General features: G+C 58.1%; 1 protein-coding gene and 1 pseudogene across 1 annotated transcript; one reads left to right on the top strand and one right to left on the bottom strand.

The window, feature by feature from the left end:
• Positions 1-1,256: 1,256 nt before the first annotated feature.
• Positions 1,257-9,403, top strand: LOC120388476 (annotated as a pseudogene).
• A 1,993-nt stretch (positions 9,404-11,396) lies between these two features.
• On the bottom strand, positions 11,397-13,881 carry LOC120388307 (galactoside alpha-(1,2)-fucosyltransferase 2-like). The gene is made up of 2 exons (XM_039510080.1): positions 13,863-13,881; positions 11,397-12,475 (listed from the first exon to the last, which is right to left on the bottom strand). Exons 1-2 carry the CDS (start codon positions 13,879-13,881, stop codon positions 11,397-11,399), a joined length of 1,098 nt encoding a protein of 365 aa, XP_039366014.1.

The following is a 13,881-nucleotide window of genomic DNA, read 5'->3' as shown; positions in this document are numbered from 1 at the left end:
CTGCCAGCCAGGAACACAGCAGCTGCAGCAGTCCCGGGCTTTCACCCGCTTCTCGGCCTCCTGGCTGGCGGAGGATAGGCACCGGGGCGAGGGGCCGTGTTGCGATTAGCCGCCGCGGGATCCGCCCAGATTTGGGAGCAGCCCAGATCTGCTTAAGCTTCATCGGGGGAAATTTGAGTCGCAAGACTGAGGTCCCAGTTATGCTGGTCCGCCCTGAACGTGAGACTTGGACATTGGACGATAAATATGAACTATTTCCGAATGAACTCCTCGCAGCTACGAAGCACCGTCCCTGCTATGAATCTGCACCTCAGCGAATTGAACTCACCTCTGTGCGTATATTGATCTTTTAACCAGACTCTCGCTCGCTTGATTTTTCCATAAATTTTAGTTTAGTTAATAAGAATTGGCTGTAGCGTGTATTTGGGTATATTCAGTAACCTGGGAGGTGATGTGTCTGCTCCTTCGGGATTGGTAGAACCTTTTCTTTGATATGATGAAATAAGATTTACAGAAATCATCATATTCGCCGTGGGTACCTGGATGGAGGCCTGAGGCTGGGTCACTTTAAGGGAGCGGTGGTGTTTTGACGTCTGAGTAACCAGTGAGGTAATAAAGAAACTGTTTTACGCTGGCTTGGTGAATCTAAGTATTGGAATATCCACCATTCTTTGCAGTTCACCCTCACGGAGTGACCGTAGCTGGCTCCCCTCCAGGACCCTGGCCAGAGGGCGGGGATTGTGACAGACTTCCCTGGTGTGCAACCTGGAACTGGGGTACCACTGAGCCCCCCGTCTCCCCAGCCAGGGCGGCCTCTTTGTGATGGAGCAGGGACTGTCTATGTGGGGAAGGGGAGAGCCAGGAATTTTAGGTACGAAGCAGGTATTCAGACTGTAAGATGAGCTAGGCCTGGGGGAGGGGAGATGACACCTCTGGCCAGTGGGGAGACAAAGAAGAGGAGCTGAGGAGAGAGGAGGAGCCGGAGGGGTGGGCAGACGGGAGTTGGCTGGAGAAGAGAGGGGAGGCAGGGAGAGAGGGCTCTGATCCCCGAGGGGGGCTGGGAGGCCCCCAAGATGGACCTAACCGGGGAGATCCAGTTATCTGTGCCTGCAAGACCTGTGTTGGACTGTGTTCCTGTCGTCTAAATAAACCTTCTGCTTTACTGGCTGGCTGAGAGTCCTGGTGAATTGGCAGGGAGCCCGGGGGTGCAGGGTCTGACTCCCCCACACTCCGTGACAACTGGTGGCAGCGGTGGGATGACTGCACCCCATCGACAGCGCTTCCTGCCGTAAGTGACTGGGGAGCAGTAAAACGAAGGGGCGATTAACCCCTGGGGCAGTGTGGCCAGAGAGAAGGACTTTGCAGTAACAGGGTCCCCCGGGGGATCACAGCGAGCGGTCCCAGGGGCGGAGGAGTCTGCAGTTCGACCCTGGCAGAGAGGTGGTGACCTCAAGGACTGGCACACTAGGGGTCCCCCTGGAACCCGTGGGGAGCGGCGAGCACCCCGGCCTGCGAGCGGCCAGCAGGAAGATGTTTGCCAAGCGGTGCAAGTGCGAACTGGTGAAGCTGTGCAAGCAGAGGGGGCTGCACCATGGGAAGCTCACCAAGGCCCAGCTGATTGCCCGGCTGGAGGAGAGAGATCGTGTGAATGAACCTATCCCTGTCTCTGAGGGAAGCAGCCGGGCAGATGCAGCGCAGGCACCAGTGTCTGTCCCCACTGGGAGTGGTCAGCCGGCCGCTGAGGGCTTCCTGAGACCTCCCACCCCTAGGCCTAGGGGGAGGGGGAGGAGGAGCCCAGCTACCGAGGGCACCGTGACCCCCCCGGCCAGCAGGGGATCGTCCCGGCGACGCTCGGCCTCCGTGGAACTCAGGCGGCTGGACTTGGAGAGAGAGATCAAACTCATGGAGATGGAGGACCGGCAGAAGCAGCGTGAATTCGAGGAGAGGGAGAAGGAGCAACAACGTAAACATGAGCTGGACCTGGCCCAGCTGAAAAGCAGGGAGGCCCCGGCTGCGGCGAGTGAGGGGGGGCCCAAGCCTACAAAGAGCTTTGATAAGAATTTCCTGGCCCCGCGTAAGGAGGGGGAGGACATAGACACCTTCCTGACGGCCTTTGAGAATGCCTGCGAGCTGCACCAGGTTAACCCTGCAGACAGGATCCAGTGCCTCACCCCCTTACTGGACTCCACCGCCGTGGAGGTGTACAGCCGAATGAGAGGGGAGGAGGCGCGGGACTACAACCTGTTCAAAGAGGCCCTGCTCCGCGAGTTTGGGCTGACCCCGGAGATGTACCGGAAGAGGTTCCGGGGTCAACGTAAGACCCAGGAGGTCACATACCTCCAACTGGTCAACCGGGCGCAGGGATATGCCCGCAAGTGGACGGCTGGGGCCCAAACCAGAGAGGACCTGCTTGACATATTCATATTGGAGCACCTGTATGAGCAGTGCCCGTCGGACCTGAGGCTGTGGTTGATGGACCAGAAGCCGGAGAACCCACAGCATGCAGGCCGGCTGGCCGACCAATACATGGACAGTCGGGCAAGGGATAATAGGGAGGCGTCTCGAAGTAGCAAGTCTGCCTCGACGCAGAGGGAGATTCACCAGGGGACCTCCCAGAAGGGGCCGAGGGAGGACCCCCACCAAAGGGAAACATCTGCGTCAGGTCCAGCCGTCCCACTCGAGGGGACCCACGAGACATGGGCTGCTACCAATGTGGCCAACCGGGCCACATATGGGCCCAGTGCCCCAAGCTCCGGGACAAACTGAGTGGACCAACCCCACACCGGGTCAACTTGGTAGAGACCCAGCAGGATGAGGGGCAGTGTTCGCAGGGAAGGGGGGCTGGCCGCGTACCCCCTGCGAAGGAGGGAGGGGGGCCCCGGGTTGACCCCTCCGAGGGGCTGGATGCTCCCAGCCCTGAGTTTTGGGTTTACAGGGTGGGCACGGGGCTACCCCTCCGGAAAGCATGCCTTGTTCCCCTGGAGGTAGACGGGAGGGAGGTCACTGGGTACTGGGACACGGGCGCAGAGGTGACGCTGGCCCGGCCGGAGGTGGTGGGCTCAGATCGGATGGTGCCCAACACCTACCTGACCCTGAGGGGTGTGACCGGGACCCCATTCAAGGTGCCTGTGGCGAGGGTACACCTGAAGTGGGGGGGACAAGGAGGGCCCCAAGGACGTGGGGGTGCACCCACATTTGCCCACGGAGGTGTTAATGGGGGGGGATCTCGAGGACTGGCCAAGTAACACCCGGGGTGCCCTGGCCGTGAACCGTAGTCAGAGTCGACGCAGGGCTCTGCACCCTGACACCGGGGAAGGTACTCTGCCCGAGGCGCAGGACCCTGACCCGGTGGGGAGGGAACGTCCAGGGGCACGGCCCAGAGAGGCTGTGGCCCCAGACCCAGCCGGTGAGAGAGAGCAGATCTCCGTCCCTGCCCCAGCAGCTGAGTACCAGGCCGCAGTGCGGGAAAACCCCTCCTTGCGGAGGATAAGGGACCTGGCCAACCTCGGGGGGGGGACAGACCATGGGACGAGGTGGCCGGAAAAGGTTCCTGTGGGAGAAGGGGTTCCTGTACCGAGAATGGGCTCCCCCAGGAAAAATGGAGTCAGGGGGGATCAGGAGGCAGCTGGTGGTACCCCAGGAGTATCGCCACCAGCTGCTGTGCCAGGCCCATGACATTCCCCCCTCAGGGCACCAGGGAGCCTGGCGTACCCAGCAGAAGCTGCTGCAGAACTATTACTGGCCTGGGGTCTTTGCCCATGTCCGGCAGCACTGCCGCTCCTGTGACCCCTGCCAGAGCGGGAGGAAGGCCCGGGACAGGGGGAAGATGGCTGTAAGACCCGGGCCCCGCCCCGAGGGGCCTGTCCAGAGGGGGGCCAGGGTCAGAAGGGGGGCTCGGAACCGAGAGAGCCTGAATCACGGCCCCCCAGACTGGAACGTGGGGAGGAGGCCCCAGCCCAGCGTGCACCCCAGGGGTATTGGGGTGGGGAAAGGGCGCGGGCGGCATAAGGCTTCCCCCCTGCAACCTGCAAGTGCCCTCGAGTCCCCCCGACCTACAAGGGGGCAGAAAACTGGAATGATCGGGGGTAACTCTTCCCCCAGAACGGGGGCGACCCTGGGGCAGCCATGGGAATGTAGGTGGGTTCGAACTTCCCCAGGTCACTGGCTGGAGTGACCCCGCTCAGTTCAGTCTCGAAGGGGGGAGAGGTGTGATGGAGCAGGGACTGTCTATGTGGGGAAGGGGAGAGCCAGGAATTTTAGGTACGAAGCAGGTATTCAGACTGTAAGATGAGCTAGGCCTGGGGGAGGGGAGATGACACCTCTGGCCAGTGGGGAGACAAAGAAGAGGAGCTGAGGAGAGAGGAGGGGCCGGAGGGGGTTGGGCAGACTGGAGTTGGCTGGAGAAGAGAGGGGAGGCAGGGAGACCGGGCTCTGATCCCCGAGGGGGGCTGGGAGGCCCCCAAGATGGACCTAACAGGGGGGATCCGGTTATCTGTGCCTGCAAGACCTGTGTTGGACTGTGTTCCTGTCGTCTAAATAAACCTTCTACTTTACTGGCTGCCTGAGAGTCCTGGTGAATCGCAGGGAGCCCAGGGGTGCAGGGCTGGACTCCCCCACACTCCGTGACACTCTTGCACTGTGCTGCTGTGACAAGCTGCAAACCCCTCCAGGTCGTGCACTCACACAGGCAGGGACACACCCAAGCGGCAGTTACATGAATGCTTTTGCCAGCCACTCATCAACAGACAATAGGATCCCTGCCCCTCTCTTCTACCTTCTGGAAAGCTCTTTTGCTGTGACATGAGTCAAACCCTCTTCATTGTGCAGGATAATCCTTGGGAGCGTCTCAGTGGGCCATCAGCATTGTTTGGCCTGTTCCTTGCTGCGCCTGAGGGCTATATGCTTAGAACGTGATTTATGCTGCATATGCCATGTAACATGTCTCAAAGGTTGTGATCTACGGAAAGTCTTAATCCTATTTGTAGGTGTAACAGGGTGCTGGCCAAAAGGCCCTGACTCAGCCCCTGCTAGCTCAGCCCCCAGGAAGGGGGAGAGATTGGAGCTGACGGGCGGTGGCTGATTAAAGCCCCAGAGGAGAGACGCCTGTGAGCGTGACGGGGGAAGGTCTAGAAAGCCAGCAGGCAGGAAGCAGGAGGGGAGGAACAGGAAAGTGAGGCACGAGGGCCTGTCGCTCCCAGCTGGCTGGAAGAACAAGCTCTTCCCCAAGGGGGCTACCTGCCTGATAGCGAACTGCATCAAGCTGCTGTGATAGACCCGGGCCAGTGGGGTACGGCAGGAGGCAGATATCCTGGCCACTGCATGAGCCGTTTCCTGTTCCCTGCCTGACCAGAGCAGGGGCTGCTCCAGGCTAATGAGGACACCTGACTCCAAGTAACCTGCAAAGAGTCAGGTGAGGCCGTTAAGCTAATGTGACCACCTGACTCTAATTAAGGCCCTGCTGATACTACTTAGGCACTTGAAAACTCGAGGTTTTGGGCAGATAATGTAGCCGTTAGCTGACAGGAGCCCTGCATCTAATGCCTATGTAAAAGAAAGAAAATTAAATATTAGATCCACTCAGCTTTAATATTAACATGCTCTGACATCTCGTGGCAAGTCACTCAAGGGGCAGTGGTTAGGTTTAAAATGTTAATGAATATTCTTACTTTATTACTAACGCCGCGGGGAGAGAGAGAGAGACCCCGTCAGGACTCCTGGGTTCTATCTCAGCTCTGGGAGGATTCCAGCGGGGGCAGATATATCTGCGTTCTATATAAGAACAGAGCGGCCAGACTGGGTCACACCAATGGTCCCTCTAGCCCGGTATCCTGTCGTCCAACAGTGGCCAATACCAGGTGCTTCAGAGGGAATGAACAGAATAAGTAATTCCCAAGTGATCCATCCCCTGTCGCCCATTCCCAGCTTCTGGCAAAGACTGGGGACCCCATTCCTGCCCAGCCTGGCTAATAGCCATTGATGGACCTGTCCTCCATGAACTTATCTAGTTCTTTTTTGAACCCTGTTCTAGTCTTGGCCTTCACAACATCCTGTGGCAGTGAGTTCCACAGGTTGACTGTGCGTCGGGTGAAGAAATACTGCCTTTTGTTTGTGTTAAACCTGCTGCCTGTTCATTTCATTGGATGACCCCTAGTTCTTGCGTTATGAGACGGAGTAAATAACACTTCCTTGTTCAATGTTTCCACACCACTCATGATTTTATAGACCTCTATCATATCCCCCCTTAGTCGTCTCTTTTCCAAGCTGAAAAGTCCCAGTTTTATTAATCTCTCCTCCAGACCCCTACGCGTTTTTGTTGCCCTTTTCTGAACCTTTTCCAAGTCCAATAGATCTTCCTTGAGATGGGGCGACCACATCTGCCCGCAGTAGTCAAGGTGTGGGCGCGCCGTGGATTTCTAGAGAGGCGATAGGATATTTTCTGTCTTATTATCCGTCCTTTTCTTGATGATTCCCAATATTCTGTTCGCTTTTTAGATTGAGCAGATGTTTCCAGAGAACGATCCACAATGACTCCAGGATCTCTTTGTGACGGAGCAGGGAGCCGGGCGGATCTGACCTGGGAATGCTGCAGGGGGGTTACACGGGGGATGGGGAACTTCCCTTGAAGGAAGCTACCTGAGCTGTAACCTGAGCCGGGACGGGGGTTGGGAGAAGTGACACCTTCTGACTGAACAAAGGGGAGGAGGAGCAGGGGGACGGGGAAGAGAGCTGCTGGAGGAGGTTTTGTTTTCAGTCTTGGGCTGGGGGGTGCAACGCAGGGAACCCCAACCTGGGGTCTAATCTCCCTAAACCCCCCAAAAGGACTTGATTGAGGGGTTCTGGTTATACCTACACGCTCCGCTTGGGACTATGTTCCTGTCATCTAATAAACCTTCTGTCTTACGGGCCGGCTGAGAGTCCCGGTGAAGCTCAGGAAGAGGGGTGCAGGGCCCTGTCTCCCCCACACTCCGTGACACTCTTTATCTGGCTAACTTAGAGCCCATCCCTGTGTATGTACGGCTGGGATGACGTTTTCCAATGTGCATCGCTTTGCATTGATCAACATTGACTTTCACCTGCCATCTTGGTGCCCAGTCGCCCAGGTTTGTGAGATCCTTCGCAGTCTGCCTGGGACTGAACCGTCTTGAGGACGGACGACAGACTGTTGCGGAGGAAAAAACTTTGGCTAAACTTTGGTCAGGTGAACTGTACGTGTGGCCTGGAGGAAGGAGGGAAGGGGTGGGGCGTGTGACGCACTGGGAATGTTCTTAATGGTTTCTCTGAATACTGTGTTGGTGCCTCAGTGTCCCCTCTGCAGTTCTTCAATATCTAGGTGGTGGGATCAGGGTGTGTGGTTGCTGCAGAGCAAAGGGCCAGTGCACATAAATGCCTGGCACTCTGTCTCCTGGCAACTGATGGCCTGGGCCCCTCCTGTGCAAAGGTGCCAGCTGAAGGTGTTGGAGACAAAGAGATCAGGTGGCCTCCTGGCCCGGGAAAGAGACAAAGGCCAGAGAGGAGGAGCTGGAGGGGTTTTCAGTCTGGAGCACTTCCCTCCCACAGATGCACCCAGGGCCGGCTCCAGGGGTTTTGCCGCCCCAAGCAGCCAAAAAAAACCCAAAAAAAGCCGCGATCGCGATCTGCGGCAATTCAGCGGGAGGTCCTTCGCTCAGAGGAGGAGTGAGGGACCCTCCGCCGAATTGCCGCTGAATCTTTGAAAGTGCCACCCTGCTCCGGAGTGGCCGCCCCAAGCACCTGCTTGATAAGCTGGTGCCTGGAGCCGGCCCCGGATGCACCAGCAGCTGGCGCCGCTCTTCCGCATCACCCTGCCCGTGGTCTCCAGCGACGTGGTCCAGAGCGTCCCATGCAGGAACTACGGGCTCCAAAATTGGATGTCGGAGGAGTACAGGCACATCAAGGGGAAATACGTCCGGCTGACAGGCTACCCCTGCTCCTGGACCTTCTACCACCACCTCCGGCAGGAGCTCCTCCAGGAATTCTCCTTCCACGACCACGTCAAGGAGGAGGCCAACCGGTACCTGGCCGGGCTGCGTGGGCAGCGCCGGAACGTGACCTACGTGGGCATCCACGTCCGGAGGGGGGACTACGTCCGGGTGATGCCCCAGGTCTGGAAGGGGGTGGTGGCGGACAAGGCCTACCTGGAGAAGGCCATGGGCTACTTCCGGGCCAAGTACCAGGAGCCGGTCTTCGTGGTGACCAGCAACGGGATGGAGTGGTGCCGGGAGAACATCGACGCCTCGCGGGGGGAACGTGTATTTCTCGGGGGACGGGAAGGAGTCGTCACCGGGGAGGGACTTTGCTCTCTTGGTCCATTGCAACCACACAATCATGACCATCGGGAGCTTCGGCATCTGGGACGGTTACCTGGCTGGGGGGGGGAGACCATCTACTTGGCCAACTACACCCTCCCCGATTCCCCCTACCAGGGGCTCCTCAAGCCTTTGGCAGCCTTCCTGCCCAAGTGGTTTGGGGTTGACGCCGATCTCTCCACACTGCTGAATGGGACACAGAGGCAGAAAGGACCCAGATTACAGGCTCCCAACAGGACCCGCAGGGATAGGAGGCCAGCAATCAGCGAGGGAAGAGGGCGCTGGAGAGTTCAGGGTGTATTGGAGCAGGGTGGGGTTAAGACAACCTGGCTCCCTTCTGCCAACTTTCTCCTAGGATTCCTCAGAAGGGGCCATCTTGTTCCTAGGTTGAACTGTTAGAACTGGGGAGCTGTGAGTCAGGATTAGAAGTGAAGTGAAGCAAGGAAGTGAAGCCAGCTATAAAAATAATAAATAACAAATGGAAGAAAGGGGCAATGGATTGTAATATATATAAATGAGAAACTAGGGATTGTAGAAAATTGATAAGGGAAGCAAAGGGACACACGGAGACATCTATGGCAAGCAAAGTTAAAGACCATACCGTGTGTTTTTTTTTAAATGTATTTTAGGAACAAAAAGAATCCCAAGAATGGGATTGATCCCTTTTAGATGGAAATGGTAGAATTTTCAATACTGCAGACCAGGTAGAATTTTTCAATAAATAGTTCTGTGTCCGGAAAAAAACCCGAAACAGATGATGTTGTCATAGCATATGATGATGATAACACACTTTCCATTCCACTAGTTGCTCAGGTCAAAAAGCAGCTACAAAAGTGAATCATTTTAATATCAGCAGGGCGCAGTAATATGCATGGAAGAGTTTGAAAAGAGCTGGCTGAGGAATTGACAGCACTGCTTATGTTGATTTTGCCCTGCGGCAGGTCCAGAAGAAACCTCACGTTGTGGCAAGTTTTAAAACGGGTAAATGGGACCCGAGTAATTATGGGCCTGTCAGCCTGACCTCGATCCTGGGGAAGATAATGGGGTGGCTGATACGGGACTCGATTGATGAAGAATGAAAGGAGGGTGCCATAATTCCTCAGCGTGGGATTGTGGAAACTAGACCCCGTCACACTAACGCGCTAGCCTCTGTCGCTGTGGTCGCACGGTCGGTGGAGGAAGGTCCCAGGGTTGGTGTCACATCTGCAGATGTCGGGAAGGCGCGGGAGCTGGTGACTGATTAACAGGAACGCCAGGAAATGAGTGTGTTAAACAGAGTCGCAGCCGCCCAACTGGCAGCTCTCAGAATGTACCTGCACATGGAGACGTGCCATCGAGGGGCAGGGGGACGGGGAGACGGGGGGCATTTCTAGACGCTGAGCTTGTTCATGTCAATGACGCGGAAGAAAATATTGAAGCCTCACAGATCAAGTTTGCAGAGGCCACAAAACCTGGAGGAGGGGCTCCCAGCTGGGGTGGATCGGCCGTCGCTCGGCAGCCGGGTCGAGTGGTTAGAGCCGGTTTCCCTTCCCCTGGCCTCCCCCTCCCCAGCATGGGGCCCACGCCAGCCACAGAGCCCGGGCGTTACAGACAGGCGGGGGGGCTGGGGGCGCTCGCCTTCCAGCCGCTGGCCCAAACCTCCCATGTGGTTTGTGGTTTGAATCTTCCCCCCCAGATTCAGCCACCCCTGCTGCCCACAGGGTTGGCCCTGCCAAGGCAGAGGGTGGTCGGACACCTGGGTTCTTCCAGGGTGGGGGGAGGGCGCTAATGGGTCACGGCTGCTGAACTGTCTATCAATCCCGTGGGGGGTGGGGGTAAATTTTCCCCAGGGTTGGGCTCCACCCATCCCCTGGTTCCTGCTGGTCCAAGAGCAAGTGATTACAGCGGAGTGGGGGAGCCAGGACTCCTGGGTTCTCTTCTTGGCAGACACGGAAGGGCGGTATTCAGTGGGGCGCTCCCTGACTGGGGCTGGGCTAGGTCCATATGGCGGGGAATTCTGGGTGAGGGATTGGCCGTGGGGGTGGGGCGCTGGCGGAGGGGTGGGGCCTTGTCACTACAATTTTATTGTTGCTTGTAAGAGCTTATCATTTGCTTTGCCGTTCTGCCTTTACAGCCCTGTGCCACGCACACACTGGGGCCGATTGATAGCCCAGGATGCGCCCACTCACAGAGCCCTGCTGAACCTGCCCCACTCAGCCGGGGATAGAACCCAGGAGTCCTGGTGCTCAGCCCTTCCTGCTTTTTTCAAAGGGTCAGTTTCACTAAGCTGAAAAGAACTGGGAACCGAAGGACCCTGGAGGAAGAATTTAATCAGACCCATGTGGCTATTGATTGGGGATTGTTTACCAAACACTGACTAGGTGCCCCGACCGCCACTATTCCACACTTGAGGAGGAAGGTCACACTGGTCACAGACTGACCTGGTTTAGAGGGGAAGTGAAAGCGGCAATAACAAATGGAAGGACGGGGGAAATGGACAGCATATAAACCAGAAGCTAAGAATGGTAGAAAATTGATAAGGGAAGCAAAGGGACACACGGCGCATTCTATGGCCCACAGTGCTGAGGACAATAAGGAGGCTGTTTTTTAAAAATGCATATTAGCAACAAAAAGAATCCTGACAATACTATTGGTCCATTTTCGATGGAAATGGTAGAATTATCAGTAATGCAGAAAAGGCAGAATTGTTCAATAAATATTTTTGTTTTGTGTTTGGGGGAATAAAACACATGATGTCGTATCATACGGTGATGCTAATGGCTCTTTCCATTCCGCTCATATCTGGGGAGGCAGCTGAACAGCAGCTATCAAAGTGAGACATTTTAAAATCAGCAGGTCCCAATAACTTACAGCCAAGAGTTTTAACTGTTCAGCCTCATGATGGACCCATTTGGTGACTCCTAGGGGAAGGTTGGCAGAACCAACCCACAGCGTCTTGATTGCCCGTCCACCCCGCCCCTGTGCCTGACCAAGGTCCATGCTGATGCCCCCTAAACTCCCCAGGGCCGCCTACCCCAGCTGGGGGCTGGCCCACTATCCCAGCGGATCCTGCAGGCTGGATCCTTTCCGCCCCTATGTCCCACCCAGCAGCGGGGAGAGATCGGCTTTGATCCCGATCCACTCGGGCAGGAAGGCGGCCTCAGGCTTGAAGACCCGGAGGAAGCGGGAATCGGGGAGGGTGTAGTTGGCCAAATAGATGGTCTCCCCACCGACCAGGTAACCAGCCCAAATGCCGAAGGTCCCAATGGTCATGATCGTGTGGTTGCAATGGGCCAAGAAAGCAAAGTCCCTCCCCGGCGACGACTCCTTCCCGTCCCCCGAGAAATACACGTCCCCCCACGAGGCGTCGATGTTCTCCCGGCACCACTCCATCCCGTTGCTGGTCACCACGAAGACCGGCTCCTGGTACTTGGCCCGGAAGTAGCCCATGGCCTTCTCCAGGTAGGCCTTGTCCGCCACCACCCCCTTCCAGACCTGGGGCATCACCCGGACGTAGTCCCCCCTCCGGACGTGGACACCCACGTAGGTCACGTTCCGGCGCTGCCCACGCAGCCCGGCCAGGTACCGGTTGGCCTCCTCCTTGACGTGGTCGTGGAAGGAGAATTCCTGGAGGATCTCCTGCCGGAGGTGGTGGTAGAAGGTCCAGGAGCAGGGGGTGCTTGTGAGCCGGACGTATTTCCCCTTGATGTGCCTGTACTCCTCCGACATCCAGTCGTGGAGCCCGTAGTTCCTCCATGGGACGCTCCGGACCACGTCGCTGGAGAGCACGGGCAGGGTGATGCGGAAGAGCGGCGCCAGCTGCTGGTGCATCTGTGGGAGGATGTAGGCCTGGCGCCCGTTCATCTTGGCCAGGGCGTAGAGGGTGACGTATTCCCCCATCTGGTTCCCCAGGCGCCCGATGGAGTTCACGGTCCACATGCCGCGCTCCGTGGCGGGGGGTGTGGTGGGGGGCGTGGTTGGGGACCTGTCCGTGGCATTCGGGTAGGGGAGCCTCTGCCTTGCGGTGGGGAACCAGCTGCGTAGGTGGATGAGGAAGGAGAAGGTCATGATGGCCAGCAGGTAGAGGCTGAGCTGGAGGGGCAGCCGGAAGGGGACCCAGGAGTCCGGGGCAGTCATGGCTCCCAGCGGTGATGAGGGACGGAGGTCCCAGCCTGGGGAGAGGAGGAGCAGGCGGGGAGGGTGGTGAGTGAGTGGGGGGAAGAGAGAAATGGGGGGGATGGTGTGAGGAGATGGGGGAGGGTCTCCCAGGACCAATGACCCCCATTCCCCAGAGCCCAGCCCAGGGGCCAGGGGACCCCAGCTCCAGCCGCATGTCGGGGGAGGGGAGCAGAGTCACTCAGTTTCTGGGGGGCCGAAGCCCCTTGACCCCGGATCAGCCCCTTCAGCCACCAGCCGACACCGGGCCAGGCAAGAGCTGTCAGAGCAACTGTGTTTTCCCCTCCCCCTCCCCGTCTCCCACGGTGCCCCTCACTCCCGACCTGCAGCCCCTGCCAGCCCAGCCCTGCCCCCCCCAGCTCCTGTGGGTTAAGTGCAGGGTTGGGGGAGTGGGCCGGGGTCGATGTGGCACTGGGCTTCTTTGTGCCATCGTCCCCTTTGGACCCCAACCGGCGCGGGGGTGGGGGTGGGACTGTGGGGTCCAAAGGGGATGACGGGGTGGGGCGGGACTGTGGGTGGCCAGGCTGGGGTGGGGGCGGGAGGTGGGGGTGGGGGGGAATTTCCTGTTCAGTCTCAGATGAGATCAGATAAAAAGCAAATAAGGAAAATTCCTCCCAGGTGGACGAAACGCTGGCGTCTGTGAGGAGCGTGACACAATCCCGGGTAGGCGCTGAGCCCTCCCCGCACCCCCCCCCCCCCCAGAGCTGGGAATCACCTCCCGTCCCCCAGCTCTAACCACTAGCCCCCACTCCCCTCCCAGAGCCAGGGAGAGAACCCAGGAGTCCTGGCTCCCCCCCCAGCTCTAACCACTAGACCCCACTCCCCTCCTAGAGCCAGGGAGAGAACCCAGGAGTCCTGGCTCCCAGCCCCCCCCACTCTAACCACTAGGCCCCACTCCCCTGCCCCAGAGAAGGTGGAAGGTCGGCTGGGTCTATTTTTGCTGGATTCTTTCTCCCCTCCAACCTCGCCCACGGGATTGTACCACCTGGGCCCAGAACGGGGTGGGGGTGTGAGAAGGAACAGAGGGGAGCCAAATTCTCCCCCTCCCCCCACCCCAGATAGTTCTTCCTTCCTATTAACCCTTCGCCAGCCACTAGGAGAGACACACAAGCTGCCTTGGCTGGGGGGTTGGGAGCCAGGACTCCTGGGTTCTCTCCCTAGATCTGGGAGGGGAGTGGGATCTAGTGGTTAGAGCGTGGGGGAGGAGGGGCTGGGAGCCAGGACTCCTGGGTCCTCTATCCCCTCTCAGCAAGGATCCAGTCTCCTCTCCCATTCCCTTGTTCCAACCACCTCAGCCCAGAGATCCCCCTTCGTTGGGTGGGGCAGGACGTCCCCCGCTTCCCCTGGACTCTCTGTTCCTGCCTTCATCCCCCCACCCCCCACCTGGGCTCGCTCCTTCCAT

The sequence above is a fragment of the Mauremys reevesii genome, linkage group 22 (genome assembly GCF_016161935.1).
Source record: "Mauremys reevesii isolate NIE-2019 linkage group 22, ASM1616193v1, whole genome shotgun sequence".
NCBI classification, from domain to species: domain Eukaryota; kingdom Metazoa; phylum Chordata; order Testudines; family Geoemydidae; genus Mauremys; species Mauremys reevesii.
This window is presented reverse-complemented; position numbering and strand designations above follow the sequence as displayed.